Source organism: Heterocephalus glaber, unplaced genomic scaffold (assembly GCF_053883595.1).
Source record: "Heterocephalus glaber isolate CG9 unplaced genomic scaffold, H.glaber_assembly_v1.0 deba00001531, whole genome shotgun sequence".
Classification (NCBI taxonomy): domain Eukaryota; kingdom Metazoa; phylum Chordata; class Mammalia; order Rodentia; family Bathyergidae; genus Heterocephalus; species Heterocephalus glaber.
In genome coordinates, this window is record NW_028258329.1 from 3,121,290 (window position 1) to 3,139,200 (window position 17,911).

Here is a 17,911-nt window from a genome sequence, read left to right on the forward strand (position 1 = left end):
ATGAGGAGGAACGGGATTGGTTGTTTTTTAAGTTCACTAAATTTGGGCTGGTTTGTAAGTGACATAGGTGCTGCAGTGGTTAACTGTGGTGTCCACTTGAAAGGAATGCAGCCTTCCAAGCTCAGACCCTTCGGTTTCCAGATTCTGGCTCACAAGGGGCTCTGCAGGGAGCGCCAGGCCCTTGGGTCTGGACTGGATCCTCTTGCTCCATAGTATGTGGATGGTTCTTTTACATTCTTCCACCCCTCACTCCGCAGGGCACCCCGTAAGCCTACCTTGTTGTTATAGCTGTGTCTAGCTGTCCCTCCAGAGCCTCATGCAGTCACAGGTGGGTTTTTCAGAGGTGGCTGGATCTAGAGTGTGCAATGCTGGGATTAAGGGTGTGTGATTGCTAAACTAGCACACTGATTGGTTTGGCAGTTGTGGGTGTGAGTGCTACCTACCCTAAGGGCAGAAGGTAGGTAGGCTAGATAGACTATAAAAGGGACAGAAAGAAGCTGCTATGCCTTACTGCTTGCTGTGCTACCTTCTGCCTGCCATGAACTGTTTCTCCTCTTTGTTGGTTGTCTGCCATGCCACTCTGCCTTGGAGCTGGCTGATTATGGACTGAAGCCTCTACAAACTGTGAGCTAAATAAATCTTTTCTGCTTTAACTTTGGGTGTCCAGTATTTTGTCTTAGCAACGAGAAAAGTAACTAAGACATGTGTTGACCCATATATTAAATCTGTTCCCTAGTGAACTCTACCTGACACAGACGTTGTGTCTGTTTGCACAGTTCGGATCACTATGCCTGGCTCATACAGTCTCCGTAACCTGCTTATTCCACATTGTGTTCATGTGGGTGTGCAAGCAGTGTGTTCAGCAATTACTTCAGGAGGGAATTCCTCTATCCCACTGCTCAGAAATATTGAGGCAGATACCGTAGGAGCCACTTCGGGGAGAAGAAGGGAAATGGCTTGGGAGCAGCCAGGGAAGTAGCACCTGCAGGAAGTCACGAGAGGACCACAGCACAGCTCTGGGGTGTCGGTCGGGCCCAGCATGTGGAGAGCCTGGTGTGTTTCCTGAGTGCCTAGAGTCATATGCTGGCTAGAGACTGCTATGTCTCTGCTCCTTGAAATTTGATTATGTAGAATGCTTAGTAACTCTTCAATAGCCAGAATGTTGGGGTCATCAAACATTTTATGTTTTGGAACTAACAGTCTTAATATATCACCATAAAATTTACCTCTTTGAGCCTCATTTTTGAGATTCTACATTACAAAATGTATCTTAGACTTCAGATGAAGAAAGCTGAACTGGGAAGTATGAAGCATATTGTTTCTTCTGAAATTATTAAATTAACATTCTAATCTAAGCAGAAAGCCTCACCCTGATGCCTGTAACAGTCAAATGCCATTATGAAATGATTATCTTTTGCCGAGGACTGCACTACACGTGCTCCATGTCTGCAGAGATTTCCTTCTCAACTCAGGAAGTTGACATTTCTCCCCTTCTGCAAATCAGAGACTCAAAGGTTATAGAGACAGTAAGTATTTCAGTATAGCGAAAACTTACACCCAGACTTATTCAACCATAGCCCTTTGTTCATACACACTCAACTGTAAGGTCTCTGTTAAGGTCTGAAATGTTTTTTCCCAAAAATTCCTATGTTGAAACACGGAGCCCAGTACTTCAGAATGTAACTATATTCGGGGAAAGGGCCTTCAGAGAGATACAGCAAAACAAGGTCCTTAGGGTGATCTCTAATCTAATCTGACCAGTGTCCTGAAAACAAGAAAAGATTAGGACGCAGACACACACACAGTAAGGACCATGGGAAGAGACAGGAGAAGCCAATCACCTACAAACGGAGGACAGAGAGGATCAGCAGTAATCGACTCTGCCCGTACGTGGGCCTCAGACTTCTGGCCTCCAGAATGCTAAGAAACCAAATGCCCGTTGTTTAAGCATTTACTCTGTGGAATTTTGCAGCAAACTAACACAGCCCCTCCACATCCCCAGGACACAGATGACCGAAGCCCAGCAAAGAAGCCCATGTGTTTCACACACTAAACAAGGGACCACACTGTGAACCTGGATGGTTTTCAAAGCTCAGTTTTCTGAACTTTAAGACGCAGAGAGTGGCAGCAAACACGAAGTGGATCTTCTTCTAGAGATAAGCCCAGTTATTCAAGGGAAATGTGACCCCAACAACAAAGACAGAATTAAAAGTGGATAGGAGAAATGGAATTAACCAGGCTTCCGGAAGTAACCAGTATAGGAGAAAAAACCTGCTGGCTGAAGAAGGCCACTGAGTGACTATCAAGGGAAGTGGCAGGTGACAGTCACAGTGTATTCTGAGTCAGGGCACCTTCTCGCTCCAGATAGGATCCTCACTAAGAAGTAACTTCCTTTTATTTTATAGTAACCTGGCCATCACAGTTTAGAATAGAGAAGGGATGCTCTAGGTTCCAATACCTGACTACATAGTTTAACAAAGAATTTAACAGCTTTTAGAAATTTACCCACCCTAGATCCTTTCCCTTTGGGCATTTGGTCTGCAAATCCTCCTGCCTTCATTTACTGATGAATCCCGTATTTTCTGCCTTCAGGAAAAAGACTATTTGAACATGACTCGTTTGCTTTTCTTATGTCAGATATATGACTTGTGCAGCACATCTTCCCGAGCAGCTAGAGATGACTGTCCTCATGAACTCAGCCACATTCACGATGAGGAACAAGTCAAATGAGGACCCAAGTCTAAACCGCAGAATCCAGCTATGCATCCCATGGACTTGTACCTTCTACTGTTGATCATGACCGCTGCCATTCAACCAAGGCAGTGTCTTATGGAAGAATGCTTCATGCTCCAATATGCAGAGAAACAATGCTATGCATCCTTAACGAGAGACACCACGGATAGGATCATCTTGGGCAGCAGGTGGGAAAACCCGAGCTTGGATGCAAACACAGAATCTACCAGCAGAGGGAGACAGAGCTGCTTCTCAAAGGCCAAGCCACTTGGAAAGCCTCACTGGAAGTTGAGGTACCACATTAGAGGTAACCGTGTTTAGCATTTCTGTACAATATTCAAATGTGCTTGCCTGAACATATATGCGTGCATAGGATCATTTTCCTTTTGTCCAATCAATGTGCTTACCTGTTATAGAGAAGAATGTCTGGTTTCCAAATCTGGCCATCTGGGAAGCGAAGCGTCTTCACGCCTGGATAGTCTGACATATTCCACTGCAAATAGTGATCTGTCCAAGACTGACACACACAGACCATGGCATTAGCACCACTCTGCATCCTGACCGCCTTACAGTTCTTGTAAAAGGTTACTAGGTAAGATCAAAGCCAAAAAGAGTTCCAGACATTTATTTACATAACTCAGTTGTTATTTGTAAAATATAAGAAAATTGGGAATTAAATAATCTCTTTTGAAATGATCATGAACAGCATAGAAATCACATTTAAGGTCCTGCTGTCACCATGACCACATTCAGATGGTAGCATTAAAGCCAATTCCAATCCATCGCACACCACCAAGCCTTCTCCTCTGCGGCGGATGAGTTCCTTCTAGCCAAATGAATAATGGTTCTGCTTTCCAAGTTTTCATGATAAGGACATTGTAAAAAAATAAATTCACTTATTTCAACTGCAGTAAAAGCCAGGCTTTGGAAATGTAGACCATTTATTTCCATGAAATAGCACTTGCTGTGCAGCTTTGTGGAAATAGCTCAGAATCTTCTAAGGGCACATTTTAACATGTGAATCTGGTCTTGTTGCAGGGATGGCCCATCTGGCTCCACAACCTGACAACACCAGCATCAGGCCTCAGCAGCAGGACCCTGACTCGGGGGAGGACACACACATCTACACACACACAATCACAGGCTCGAGTCCAAGCCCCAGTTTAGGTTCTTGAGAGATACTTTGCCAGTGGGGAGCCCAAACCTGGAGTCCTCCCTCCTAGGACCAGGTGCTCACCAGCCGTTGCTGAGGCCAACTTCTGCCATAGCTGCTCAGATCGGATCCCACCTGCAGCTGCCACAAAACCAGCACTGCACTGTGGGAGTCTCGGGGTGGGGAGGTTTCCACCCAGCAGGTCCCACAGTGCACCATAATGAGACCCATTCCACATGGAGTCCCGCTGCTGACACCTGCCACGTTCTGGAGCCGAGACTTTGCAAGATTTAAAAAGGTATATGCTGCAACCCCTCATAATCAAACACATTGTTACTTCTGCATCGAAATTTGCATACATATTTACAGAGAGACAAATGTTTCAATTGCACATCAATTTCAATTTGATTTCAGACCAAATGAATTTGAGGCACTCTTAAAAAACAACAGCATGGTGGAGGCAGGGAACAAATTTCCAGAGCTGATGAGATTCAGGAATTGAGTGTGAGGCACTGTGGGTCTAGAGCTATTAATTCTGGAAAAGTTCCAAGGGCATGTTCCAGAGATCTGACCATACTCTGGCAAGGGTGGAGAGCACCCAGAAAGGGTACCTGAGAGCTTGGCATGGTAGCCCATGCCTGTAATCCCAGAACTCTGGGTGCCTGAGGTAGGAGGATGCCAAATTTAAACCCAGTCTGGGTAACTTAGCATCAGAGCAAGACCCCATCTCAAGATAAACATTTTGGGGGGCCGGGAATTTAGCTCAGTGGTTCCACAGTCTGTCTTGCAAGCTCAAGGACCTAAGTTCGATCCCCGGTACCAAAAAAAAAAGATAAACATTTTTTTTAAAAGGCTGGGGATATAGCTCACTGCAAAAAGCCCCAGTTCCTACCTCCCTCTAAAAAAAGGTTATCTGAGATCTGGAACTATCTGAAGTTAAACAAGAGGGACTATCCAGGTGGGTGAGGTCATTTTACAGCCAGGGGCCTCAGAGAATGAGGATATGTTAATGGAGATCACTCTGAAACGTCACCTATGTCACCTACAGCCTTTGACAGCAGCACTTTGGGGTCTCTAATTAGACGGGGTGGCTGGGGGTGGGGGTGGGAGAACACTGAGAAGCTTTGGTCTTTCAAATTGCTTTCTGGACCACCTGAGTGCCAGCCAGCAATGCTTGCTGTCCTCACTTATTCGCTTGCTCTAGGCACGAAACTCTTCCATACCAACTCCTGTGCAGCTTGTACACCATCTTGTATCCCACCCTGGGCTGCTTCTCTGGCTTGGCCACTGATGATCACACAAGCAGTCACAGTACCCGTCAGAGCCCAGGGTTCCATGAGCGGCCATGAAGGTGGGTGGCTCTAGTCAGAGGCAAGCTCCTGTCTCCTCCATGTGCTGAAATAATGACCAGAAGAGAGCTGGCAGGAAAGGGACGCCTGGCTGGTCAAACTCAGACCTCTCTGACGACACTGTCAGAGCCTCCTCCTGTCTGTGCACACCCAGCTGAGTGCACACCGCAGGCTGAGTCCTAGCCGGGCCACATCCCCAGTTCAGCATGGTGTGAACCCTGCTCACCACCACCCAAGGGTGTCAGGCAATACTGTTCTGGTTTACAAACAGATACTGAGGCTCAGAGCCAGATGTCTGGGGTCAACCCTGGGGTCCGGACTTGACAGCATTGCTTGACTGACCTCAGGAAAGCAACCTTTGGGCTGCCCTACAGCTGGTTCTCCCAAGGCAGTGTCTGCATTTGGTGTCTGCAGAACAGCTCGGCATGCTCTGTCCCTGATGGTGCTGCTCACATTGTCTGCCCTGTGAGCAAAGCCGTGCTGACCCATGGGGCAGGGGAGCAGCTGCAGGGAGCTTTGGAACCAGACCTGAGTGTGCACCAAGGCTCAGGGAAAGGCTTGCTGGGCGCATCGCCCTCCCTGGGCTGCAGTTTCCTTCTGTGTGTTCACGCTCACAGGATGGTGTTGCAAGGATGAAGTGAGATCATGTGTGCAGTACCAGGTGAAAATCATGTGCCCCTCGCAGGCAAGTAGTAATGAGATTCTTCCATGTACAAAATCCTACAATGCACAGGAGTTATACTAAATAATAACTGAGCTGCAGCCAAAGGCAGAGCAAAGACTTGGGAGTGGGACGTGAACCTGCGCTGCCTGCCCTGGGTTTCCTAAGAAGGGATGTGGAATAGCACTGGACAGTCTGTTTGAAGAAAAGGCTGTCTGTCTTCTTACACCATGTGTTTCCAGTCCCATCTGGGCCCCTTGGGGACAGAGGCACAGGGAAAACTTTGTGAACAGCACCTGACGTGGTCTCCTTATGCTGGTGCTGAAAAGCAACCTGGAGACGCGGACGCTCCGGTCTTCCCACGTAGAGCAGTCCGTGCTACCATTCTCTGCCTGTCTTTGGCTTCCTTCTCACCACATCTCCAACAGAAGAGGGTGTGGGGCTATAGGGGGATCCAGGGGGGCAAGAGCTGCCCATCTAAAATGCACAGCGAGTCCAGACCCTCTTGCCTCCCCACAGAAGCTCTAATTGTGTCTGAGCTTGCACCCCAGCATGGAAGTAGAGAGAGCCAGAGAGAGCCAGTTTCTTCTAAGAAAATACATTACAGCCGAAGAAATGTCTTTGGTGTTCCTAGCACAGAGTGCCTGAAAACAGCATCTTTTGTTAAAGAGGTCCTTTCCTTTCCAGCACACCAGTGTATGCTAATGAGGTGACCCAGGGCTGAGCTCCGGGCAGTCCAGACTAGGCATCAGGAAAACTAGCGTTGACAGCAGGGGTGGGGACCTTCAACTCATCTGCACCCCAGCTGGCAGGGGGCGTCGGAGGGGCCGGAGATCAGGCTTTAAAGGCTTTCCAACAGCAAGGTTGGGAGCTTCCTGGCTGTGAGGGAGGGCCACACCTCCCTCCCTTCATCCCGTCCTATGTCTCTTCCATCTGGCAGTTCCGGTTTTCTCCTTTGGGCCCAAGTGTCTGCCTAAGGACCATGTGGGCCCCTAGAAGATTAAGAGACCTGAGAGGGGAGTTGTAAGAACCTCTGGAATTAGCCGTGCAGAAGCATGGGAGGGGGGGCCTGGACAACCCATTTACAGCAGGTGTCTGAAGTGGGGGATCTTATGGGGGTCAGCCTTGGAGCTCGGGGTGCAGATGCTAACTTACGGTCAACAGTGTCAGAACTGAGTTAGAGAACTGGTTGTTGGGTGTTGGCAAATACCAGCCAAACATGTATTTCCAAAATTCTCCAATTAGCCATTTTGATCTCAGAGAAGGAACAAGAGCCTCCTTCTGTCCCTTATCCCTGGAACTTTTCTCGTAGATGAACACAATGACTAAGACTCCCCCCTGCCCCCGCTCAACCTCGGGATGTGATCATTGCAATGAGGCTGGCTAATCTATGAGCATAAAGTGAAGCATTTCTATGTGTCAGAGGAAACAAATACAGAAACTGAAAAGGTAAACATTTTAGAAATAATGATGGTCTACAATCTACCTTTTGATGAAGTGAATGCTATCAGTACCATAATTAGAATTAGGAACTTAAAGGCAGAGAACAAAGGAAAATCTAAAGGCAGAACAGTGGTCAAGATTCCAAAATAAAAAAGACATATTTTCCAACAGCGAATGTATGTCTCTGAAGGGCTCAAGTGTCTCTTCAGAAACTGAAACACTTTCTGTCATTTTTCTCATACATTATTAAATCAGATTATGTCTGACAGGAAAAGAATAAAACATCTGCAGAGAAAATACACCAACTGCTTCCTCCTAGGAGTAGGAAGAGGTAAATAGAGAGATCAGCTACTCTATTCCTGCAGGTTATTGGAATAATCTGGAACTCACACAAAATTAAGGGCAACTGGGAGAAAGGATAACAAAATCAACAAACGGTAGGTCAAAGAATTTAATTTCATTTTTTCTTTAACTTTTCTGCCTCTTCCATTTTGATTAGATATAAAATATATACCATTTGCAGCAGATCAACCTGTATTTAAATACCCTGGGGAAAAGACGATGTGGGTTCTGATTTTTCAAAACAGGAATTCAGCAACGTGGAAGACTGAGAGTCACTCATGGTGGAGAACCATTTCCTGGACCCTCCTCGGACCCCTGCACACACCCTGCTTCCGGGAACTCTGGCTGATGCCTTCGGTACTGAGCTTCATGGCTTGCAGGTGGCCAATTCTCAGACTGGGTCAGGCCAGGCTGGGGACCCGTCAGGGAGCAAAGAACGGGAATCAATGGGTGGTTGTTTAGAAATGATCCCAAGGAAGTTACACAGTCCCCAGGTGCCACACAGTGCCCCTGCATCCCTGCCAACCAGGTCAGAGCAACAGGGCCTCCTGACTGAAACCTGGGCTGGGCCAGGGAGCAGGCAGGTGCAGGTATTAGGTCCTAACTATTAAGCTTTGTTTTAAACCAAAGATTCTTGGGATGCCTTAAAAAATCCATTGGGAGGCAGTGTCAGCTCCTGCATCACTTTCCAGGTCAAACTTATCACCCAGCTTCATAAGGCAGCGAGCTGGCTCGCCTTTTGTATGGAGACATCTGAGAATAAGCACTGATTAATGACGAGACACACAGCAGTGCCAGCGCTCCCAGACCCGATCATTTAAGAGAGTCTGGGGCTTTCCTTGCCTCTGATTTCTGCAAAGCATATTATTCCCGTGTCCTCTCAGCAGCCTGTCCCCTGCAATGTCTCCAGGGAACCACTTGGTCTTGCTCCGTTAATTTTTTTTCATATTTTTTTTTCTGACTTAAAACAATTTCAGTGGTGCATAATTATACAGATGTATGGGGTAGGGTGTGACAATTCAATACATACATACAATATGTAGTGATCAAATTAAGGTAATGTGCATTTCCATCTCCTCAAACATTTGTCATCTCTTAGCAGTTAACCTTTCTTTAAATGTGTTAATCATACAGCCTGACTGTAAATGGCTGAACAGAGGGAGATGGGTCTCTCCACTTCCGGAGCCCTCTCCTGGCCTGTTCCACACCTTCCATACAGCAGGCGCTTGCAAGGCGAGCTCAGTAGGTAAAGGAGAATTTTTTTAACGAAGCTGCAGACGCTTCTGCAAATGTCAGTCACGGTTAGAAATAAAGTTTACTTCAAGGAAATTTAGAGGTCTGTGGCGACAGTGTCCACAGCAAAGATGTTTATTTATGCAGCAACTGCACTCAGTACAGTAAGTAATAACTCAGTCATGCTTTTCCTGGGAGCCGACACCCTCCACCCCTCTATGCCTGTGCACTGCTCAAGATCAGTGGCTCATTGATGCCGAAGGCAGGCAGCAGGGACAGACAGTGGACTGCAGCACACTTTGTCTTTGCAAGAAAAATGTCAATAGCAGCTGTGTTCCTTGGGGCCTGGATGATCTTCTCCTGAAGTGTTCCAAGGTTATGGAGAGTTAGCTTCATTTTGGGTCATATCTGAGGCCCTCTAGGATTCACAGAGCATCACTGAGCCAAAGTTACTCATTGCCTGCAGCAGATGAGGTAGTGGGCTAGGGTGGAGGAATGGCAATGGACTAATCCAACCGGAGCCCTGCCCTTGGGCTGGACCTGTGTTAGGAGGGTGCAGGGACGTGCAGGCAGGAACAAGCATCCAGGTGAGTGTGAGGAGTCCGACGGTGACAAGGACGTAGTGGACAAATGAAGCAAAGCAAAAAAACAGTGAGAACTGGAGATGTAGCTCAGGGATACAATGTTTGCCTAGCATGCTCAGGATTCAATCCCCAGCTTGGGCGGGGCGGGGGGGGGGACAGAGAGACAGAGAGAGAATGAATGGAGGATGGGGGTCTGCCTGGAGGGAACAGGGAGTGGTTTGGGGCAGTACACAGGAGCGCAAGGAAAAAGTAACTGAAAAGATGCTGTTCTGAAGTGACCAATAAGAAGTAAATGAGAAAATTAAGTGGTTCCTGGAAAAGAGCTTCCCAGGCAGGAGGAGCAGCAAGTGCAAAGGCCCTGAGGTAGGAATGTGCTCGGGTGATGTGTGCATTGGTAACATCAAGAGGACAGAGAGCACAGCAAGGAAGAAGAGGGCAGAGAGGATGGGAGAGAAAAGAGGATCCAGGCAAGGGAAGTGAAGGTGACTTCAAAGACTTCAGTTCTTATGCTGCCCAGGCAGACAGGAGGCCCTAGAGGAACTGAGGATCACACTGGCTGCTGTGTTGCAACAGACTCCAGCAGGGGAGACCAGGTCTGAGCGAGCGAGAGGCCCGGCGGGAGACTCCACAGGGTTAGACACGACGGCAGTGTCCGCCTGGCCAGAAGCAATGGGTTCATGTGCAGTGCTACCCCGGGTCTGTCTGATGACTGCATTCCCAGAATTTGCTGGTGGATCGTAATGTAAAGACGAGTTAAAAGTGACGCTGAGGTCTCCGGGTGAGCGAATGGATAAACTCAACTGCCCATTACGTTACCGGGTGGGGTGACAAAGACAGGAAGAGGCCAGAATGAGCGCGACACGCAGACGCTGTGACAACACCAGAGGCAGGGGAGAGGGGGAGAGGCGAGAGACTGGGCAAGCGCTGGCCTTCAGCACCCAGGCCTGGGGAGGGAAGAGGCAGAGGCGGCTTCAGGGGTGGGTGAGGCACAGTGCTTTTCTAACCCTGCTGGGGAAGCTCCCAGAGCCCTGCTTACAGTGGGTCCTGAAGGGGCCTCCTGTACTGCTAGGTGACACGGGGCAGATCCCCTGGGCACAAGGCAGGTGGATCTGCTGGGCTCCGCCTCTCAACTCCTCCAGGAATAGCCACCCTCCCGAGGCCTGGGGCCATCCTATGCCCTCACTCTTCCTTCCCTTTGCAAAGAAGGGCGAGTTTACCTTAGGACACTGACCAGAGCCAAACAGAAGGTCCAGCCCCCTTCATGTGGGGTTACACTAAACACAGGGTGACAAATACTTTCAAAGATCAGATGGGTTTTTAATTCTTTTAATTTCTGCTTTCAAAAAAATGAAGCTGAAACTAGTAGAGTTGTCAGCTGATGTATTTGATGAAAACACTGTTGTTGGCATACAATCTGGAAGAAGTTCAAAAACTGAGTAAAATTACTTTAACAAATTCTTTTCATTACCAACATTACCAACATTCCTGCATCTATTAATAAAAGAATTATAGAACGAAGGTGACAGCGGTATTGTTCTAGAAGTAAGAAATGGTCACCTGTAGACACATAAATTAATTCAAAACAAAGCCCCATCTTCGACCCAGGCATGAATTTCCAATTTAAAAACTTTAATAATTATGCATTAAAATTGGAAATCTGTGTCACCTTACTGAGTTATGTACCAATAACAATAGCAATCTTACATCAATCCAGAAGAACAATTTGTATAGTCTCAAGGAAAAATTTTTGTAAACATTCACATTTGAGAAAATCAAGGTGGAGTGATTCACAAAAGACTTTTAAATATAAAATTATTTTGCATTAGGATAAAATCCTACATAAAAAGTAAAACAGAAATGCAGGTGCAAAGGAACTATGTAAACTAGCTGACAGTTAAAGCAGGATGTTTATATGGCTTTTATTTTTTTATATGGCTTTTAAATGAATGATACAGGCATAGAATCATTGTGGTATTTAGATTCTACCTAAAAGAGATTGACAGTGTTATATTTAAACTCCAACGTTTACAATTTGATAGAAGTGACATCACCTTCAATTAATTAAATTTAGGTTACAGTCATAGATGTCAAGTTAAAAATGCAGGAATAGAATACAGGTTGAGTACCCTTATCAAAAATGCCTGGAACCAGAAGTGTTTCAGATTTTGTAGGTTTTCCAGAATTTGGAAGAAATGCATAGAGTCTTCTGGTTGTGCATCCCTAGTCCAAAAATCTGAAAATCCAAAAATCTGAAATGCTCCAAAACCTGCAGCTTTCTGAATTTCATGCCAGCAATCAAAAAGTTCAGAGCATTTCAGACCATAGATTTTTGGATTAGGGGTGCTCAACCTAGGAAGCCTTTCAAGATTCTGGCAGGTGTCACTGAGCATGAAGCATGTAGACTTTTGGCTGAGGAGCCCTCGATGGGATTCAGACACGCAGCAGCCAGACCCAGAGCTGCTGAGTGCCGGGAGCAGCCACTGTGTAGAGTGCAGACATCTGAATGTGATTCTGCAACTTCTTATTTGTCATGCATGAAGTGGCTTTGAAACGTCCCCCAAATAACTCAGAACTACAATACAAGCATGCATAGAGTCCTGCTGTCATTCAGTATTGAATGCTCAATTGCAACCTACAGGACTTTGTAAATTAGCAATTGAGTCCATGGTGTGAATCCTCCAGCATTCACTGTGGGCAGGTAGGGGGCAGGGACGACAGCCTGGCTTCTGCCACAGGAACTCTGCTTTCCCTCCAGATCAAGCACATGCACCTCAGAAGCAAGAGCAGACAGACACACAGGCAAGGACCACCACTGCCTTAACTCACCATTTGCAGCCAAATGTTGGTGGTTAAAACTTGGTTCTTCTCATCCTTTAATAAAAAAGAAGAAGCAGCATAAATATGGCTCATGTGCTTTACAAAAGAAGGAAGGACACAATTATTCCTGCAGGGATCTGCCTGCCGGGAGCTCTGTTATGTGTGGAAATTAGAATGCATCAAGCATCTGCAAACGTAAGCCAGCAGCATTTCCCCAGAGCTAAGCTTTTCTATTTATTCCGAAGTAATACACATTTATTATAGAACACTTACAAAGGGCGGCAAGGTATAAAGAAGAAAATTGAAATCAGGCAGTCCTACCATCCAGAAATGAAGCTTGCTAAGGCCTTAGCTATTTATTTTTTATTTTATAATTTATATACTTTAAAAATTTGGTGCAATTTCCAGTTTTTTGAGGTCAGGTTTACTACTAGAATTTATACACTTTAAATAAACATAAATATTATGCTCTTCCCTCTACGAGGGAAGGAGGCCAGGCCCACATCGCCCGCCTCCCTGCACACGGAGGGTGCCCCTGAGGAGCGTGTCCCCCCTGTGTACCCCAGGCTGTGGGCTCTTCTCTCTCATCCTCTCTCCGCCAGGCAACATGCCCGACCCTCGCCACCCATCTGTAGGGTGAACCTTATCCAGATGAATTAGGGCAAGAAAGTGAGGCGACTTTACACTTGGATCTTGCTGACTCCAGAACTCACTGTTCCACATTTCCAAAACCTCCGAGTGTGGAATCACACCGGGAGTCAAGTCTGTGCCTCACCCAGGGAGCGGGAGACAGTATTGGCCACAGCTCTGTCCACACGCAGGGCATCTGCCACGGCTTGGACCTTCAGTGTCCCTCAAAGACCCCCATGTCAGATATCTGGTGCCCAGCGTGGCACTACTGGGAGGAGGTGGGACCCTCAAAAAGTAGAGCCTAGTGGGGGTCTTCACATCACCGGGGTGACCTGACGGGCACTTTATCACAGCTGGCCAAGCCCAGAAGGTCACCAGAAAGCAACATGCAAGGAGACAACTGAGCAGAGTTTGTCAGCAGTGCTGTTATTAAATCACTGAACCCTCAATTCCAACCCAGACTCCATAAATGTGTAACTGACACCTTCTCCAGGGAAAGTATTTTTTACTGACCTCGGGAAAACTGTCCAGAAGCTGAGGCCTTGAGTTCCTAAAACAGGAAGTGCTTGGCCCGGTTCACTAATGGGCAGTCACCAGAAACAGATCCAGTGGCCGGAAGCACATAGCATCCGCCAGGGTGTGGCTGGCGGCAGGGATGCAAACTGAGAACTGAATGCTGCCCTGCCCCTCTTTAAAACAGAGATGTGGTGAGCGAGCTGGAAGGCCTTGGCAGAGATGCTTTGTTGCATCCATGCCAGTGCCCGGCTGCTCACCCGCTGGGTATTTCTGAGAATGAGATGGGTGGGGTTGGAAAAGTCTTGTAGAAAGGAAGCACTGCCCAGGGAAGAACACGGGATGATTTCCCGGGAGGCCCCAGGCCAGAAGAAGCTGTCAGTTGCCTACAAGAAGAAATACATCTCCCTTTCCAAAACAGAACACGTCAAGATTTTTTTAGTGATTAAAAAACTGGAGAGCTAACATTTCTTTGTGCACCGCACTGAGCGAAGGATCCCCAGCAGGGCTGCACATTGAACTCGCACGTGTGCTCCGGTTTCAGTTTCGTCTCCAATATTATTGGGCACTGCTTTTGGACTCTTCGGGACATCTATCTGTTGCCTCAACTTATTAGGGAGCTGTTGTTTTCAATGGACTTAGAATTAGTGAGGGTTCCATTTAGGTGTCTTTTCTTCTTTTAACTGCGTTTGTCTCTTCCTCTCCTGAGAGCAAGGCTTCTGTGGTTTGGGAACTCAATTACTACCAATCTAATTAAAAGGCTTTCTTCTTTGCAGCATTCCCACGGAAACCTCATTAGAGTGACACTGGATTCCTGTGCCGTGCGGCAGCATGGACCAAGGTACAGCGTTTCAAGCTGTAAGCAAGGACAAGCAGCAGCCAGCTACCGGAGGAAGCGCTGGGACGCCCCAGAGGCAGCCCTCAGGAGCCTGAAGGGAGCCCACGGAACCAGGCAGGAGTCTCCCTGCTCCCCACCACAGCTGGGGGCCACACACGGCCTGGTGACCAGGTCTCCCAACCCCACCCCCACTCACACAGGCCTATGCACATGCAGATGCACACACTGTGTCACACCTGTCTTCTGTCCCCTTCCACACGTGGCTTTCTGACCACAGATATGATCAGCTCACTCTCCTCCAAGTGCACACACAAAGGACAGAGTTAAAAGTCCCTACTACAGTGCACACGCAAGCTGCTTCTGCAAGTCATGGCCTATCAAAGTTTTCATTCATTCCTTCATTCAACGAATGTTTAGGGGGCACTTCCTGTCCCATGCGTTACGCTGGCCTGATATGTATGCTGGGAAGGGAACATTGTTCCTACACTCCTGGAACACAAAACAGAGGGGGAGAGGGGTGGGTTACACTGTACAGTAAGAATGGACGCGTACTGAAAAATGCCAACAGCCTTGTGGAGGGAAGAACAGGGCCATTCAGAGAGGCTGATGGGTGGGATTCTACCCAAAGTGCCAAGAGAGCAGGTCTTCCCTCCGCACACTGGAAGCCTTTGCTTTTATCAGCTATGACTGTCTAACAGCACAATCTGTGGGCCCCTAAGATCCACCTGGTGCACCCAGCCCTGCGCACCAAGGCTCCATCAGGTGGTGCTGACTCCACACTTCCCTCACTGTGACCACAGGTAAAGGGCCATGTTTAGAGGACTCGGTCTCCTTTAAGTGGGGCTCCTGGACAACCTGCACCATGCAAAGGTATCTCCTGAGAACCTGGCAGGAAGGAGCCTGCAGAGACCTCCCCTGGGGCAGGACACGCCCTGTTTCCAGGTGAACTCCCCTCTGCTCCCTGCCCATGGCAGCTCCAAAAACAGGCCTGAAGAGCCTCTCCGCCTGCCTCTTCCCGGCTCACTGCTGTCCTCCCTGCACCCCTCTGACGCCCAGCCCTAGCCTGTTAGGCCCGAGCTCACTCCCCGGCTTCCTAGTCATCTTCAGCACAGTGGACACAGGCAGGATGTCAGCCCCGCGCACCCTTCTGGGCCGGAGGTGTGCACATCTCCACACCGGAAGGGGAGGGAAGGGAAGGCAGCAGCGCCTCTGAGTGTGGGAGGTCTGCAGATGGGCCCACAGTCTGTGCACTGTACATCTCTCTGGCCTCTGGCAGCGGGACATTTAGGACAAGGCAGTGTCCACAGGGCTCCAATCCCAATGCCCAGACCTATCTGAGTATTAAACCCAGTTCCTATTTGCAAGAGAAGCTTCCTTCTCAGACACCAAAGTACCATCCACTGACCCCAAAGCCATCAGCCTCCGGTGCAGAGTACTGGAAACCATGAACCGGTGGGGAAGGGGCATTCACCAGTCACTTCCATCACAAGCTGGACGTCACACTGGTTAGCCTCCAGGGTTCCTGCAGGGAGGAGGATGGAATTTCTAAACCCTGACTCAAAATAACTGGTGGAGCCCCTGAGAAGCAGCATTTCATGGGTACCCCGGGGGCACTGATTAGCAAGCACCACAGGCTCTGTGTCCTCATCTGTGTCAGCTGTTACAAGAAAACGCTACAGGCTCGGAGGCGTATAAACTGATCCAGGTGCCAGTGTAGCTGAATTCTTGTGTCGCGGTAGAAAGGGTGATGCAGCCCTCTGGAGTCTCTTTTCAAAGGACTGCAGACCCTTTCACAAGGGTGACAGCCTCCTGATCTGATCACTCTCCCTCCACTCCCACCAATGACCCCACCTCCTTGGGGATAAGATTTCACCCTCAGTTTTGGGGGACACGAACATTAATGCACAGCACTCTGAAAAATGGGCTTCAGTAATTACAGATCCTCCAGCCACCACCTGGCTATCACTGTCCTGTCCCTACCAGGCACAATGGCAAGGAGAGGCAGAGTCCCTGTGGGCAGAAGAGCCCCTGGGTTCTGAGCTCAGCTCACCAGTCGGCAGACTTTTATGCCTCTGGGTCTCAATGTTCTGTCCTGGGAAACAAAAGCGGTGCCTGCTCTCGCTGTCGGGTGGAGAGGCAGGGCCAGCCAGTCTACGAAATGTCACTCAGAGCCTGTGGCTAGGCCCATGTGACAACTGCCTGCCCACAGAGCTCTCCTGCAGGAGTTGGACTCCTGCTGCCTCTGAGACTCAGGAGCAAACAGGATCAAAGCCCAGTGCGGTGCATGGAAGAGCACCCCGAAGTCACTGGCCTGACTCCCCCCATGCTTTTCAATCTGAACACACCGGTGAAGAGCACAATGTGACTTATGGAAACAGTTTTCCAAGTCAATCTTTCTGAATAATCTGATTTCAAGTACAGCTGTTCTGATGATGTGTAATGTGCTATCTTGCATTCCTATGGCAATTCTTCTTTTGGAAGTTACGGGAGCCATTATTCAAGATTATTTTACAGAGTTCTCATCATTTCTTTTTTTCTTTTGCATAGATACTGACAAAAATAAACACATAACAATAGATCTAACCATGTCTAAGTCCTTGTTTTCAGAGAACACTGCTGGATGATATAAATTCACATTTGTGCACCCCTCCATAGTTTATAGGAAGGATGACATTTTTTATCTAATTTAACCTTTACACCAAGCATTTTTTATCCAGTTTTACAGAATAATAAACTGAGGGTCTGTGATTTTCTCTGAGTCAGCAACATACCAGGTCCGACAAAGGAGTCATATCCAGAATAAGAAATAAACTCCTATAAATCAATCAGAAAAAAAGCAGTCAGTCCAAAAGAAAAATGGGCAAAAGTGAACAAGCACTTTGTCACCAAAGATATCATAAGTAACATCTGAATATAACTACCATTAAACAGAGTTGGCATTCTTGTAAGTGTCACAAACATGCACACACACACACATGCATACTTTGTACCCAGTTAGATACACAACCACTCAGCAAAGTTAGTACTATTATTTTTTTCATTTAATAACAGGAATATGGATGAACTCCCAATGTTAATTTTATGTATCTCTGATGTGTCTGAATGCTTGACTGTGAGCATATATTACCTTTATAATCAAGAGACAAAAAGAATCATACCACAGCAAGATATGCACACCCATGTTCATAGTGCCACAGTTTGTAATAGCTAAAACTTGGAAACAACCCAATTGCTCATCAACTGGTAACTGGATAAAGAAGATGTGGTTTTTTAAATAAAATGGAGTACTACTCAGCCATAAAGAATGAGAAACTGGAGACATTTATTGCTAAATGGATGCACATTGAGGCGATACTCTTAAGTGAAATAAACAGGACACACGTGTAAATACTGAATAGTTTCTCTGGTGTGAGAAACTGAAAGTGTAAATAAGGATCAAAATTTATAATAGGTAATGTGAAATAGGAAGGAAAGGTCCAGAGGGGAAGGGGAAGGGAAAGTGGGAGGGGTAGCAGAAAGGAAAGAAGGGAAAGGAAAAAAATGGAAACAAAGTCTTTGTAAATAGGGAAAGGTGGAGGGGTTGAAGGGAGGGCCGGGGAAGGGGGAAAAATAAGA

General features: G+C 47.4%; 1 protein-coding gene across 2 annotated transcripts in view; it reads right to left on the reverse strand.

Annotated features, from left to right (window-relative positions):
* LOC101720562 (neuronal acetylcholine receptor subunit alpha-7) overlaps positions 1-17,911 on the reverse strand; it is a 117,209-nt gene that overhangs the window by 44,048 nt on the left and 55,250 nt on the right. For both annotated transcript variants that reach the window (XM_087188257.1, XM_004852644.4), the window contains exons 3-4: positions 12,325-12,369; positions 3,141-3,250 (exon numbers count right to left, since the gene is read on the reverse strand). In XM_087188257.1, coding sequence (XP_087044383.1) covers positions 3,141-3,250; positions 12,325-12,369 — 155 coding nt within the window. The remainder of the gene's footprint in view (positions 1-3,140; positions 3,251-12,324; positions 12,370-17,911) is intronic.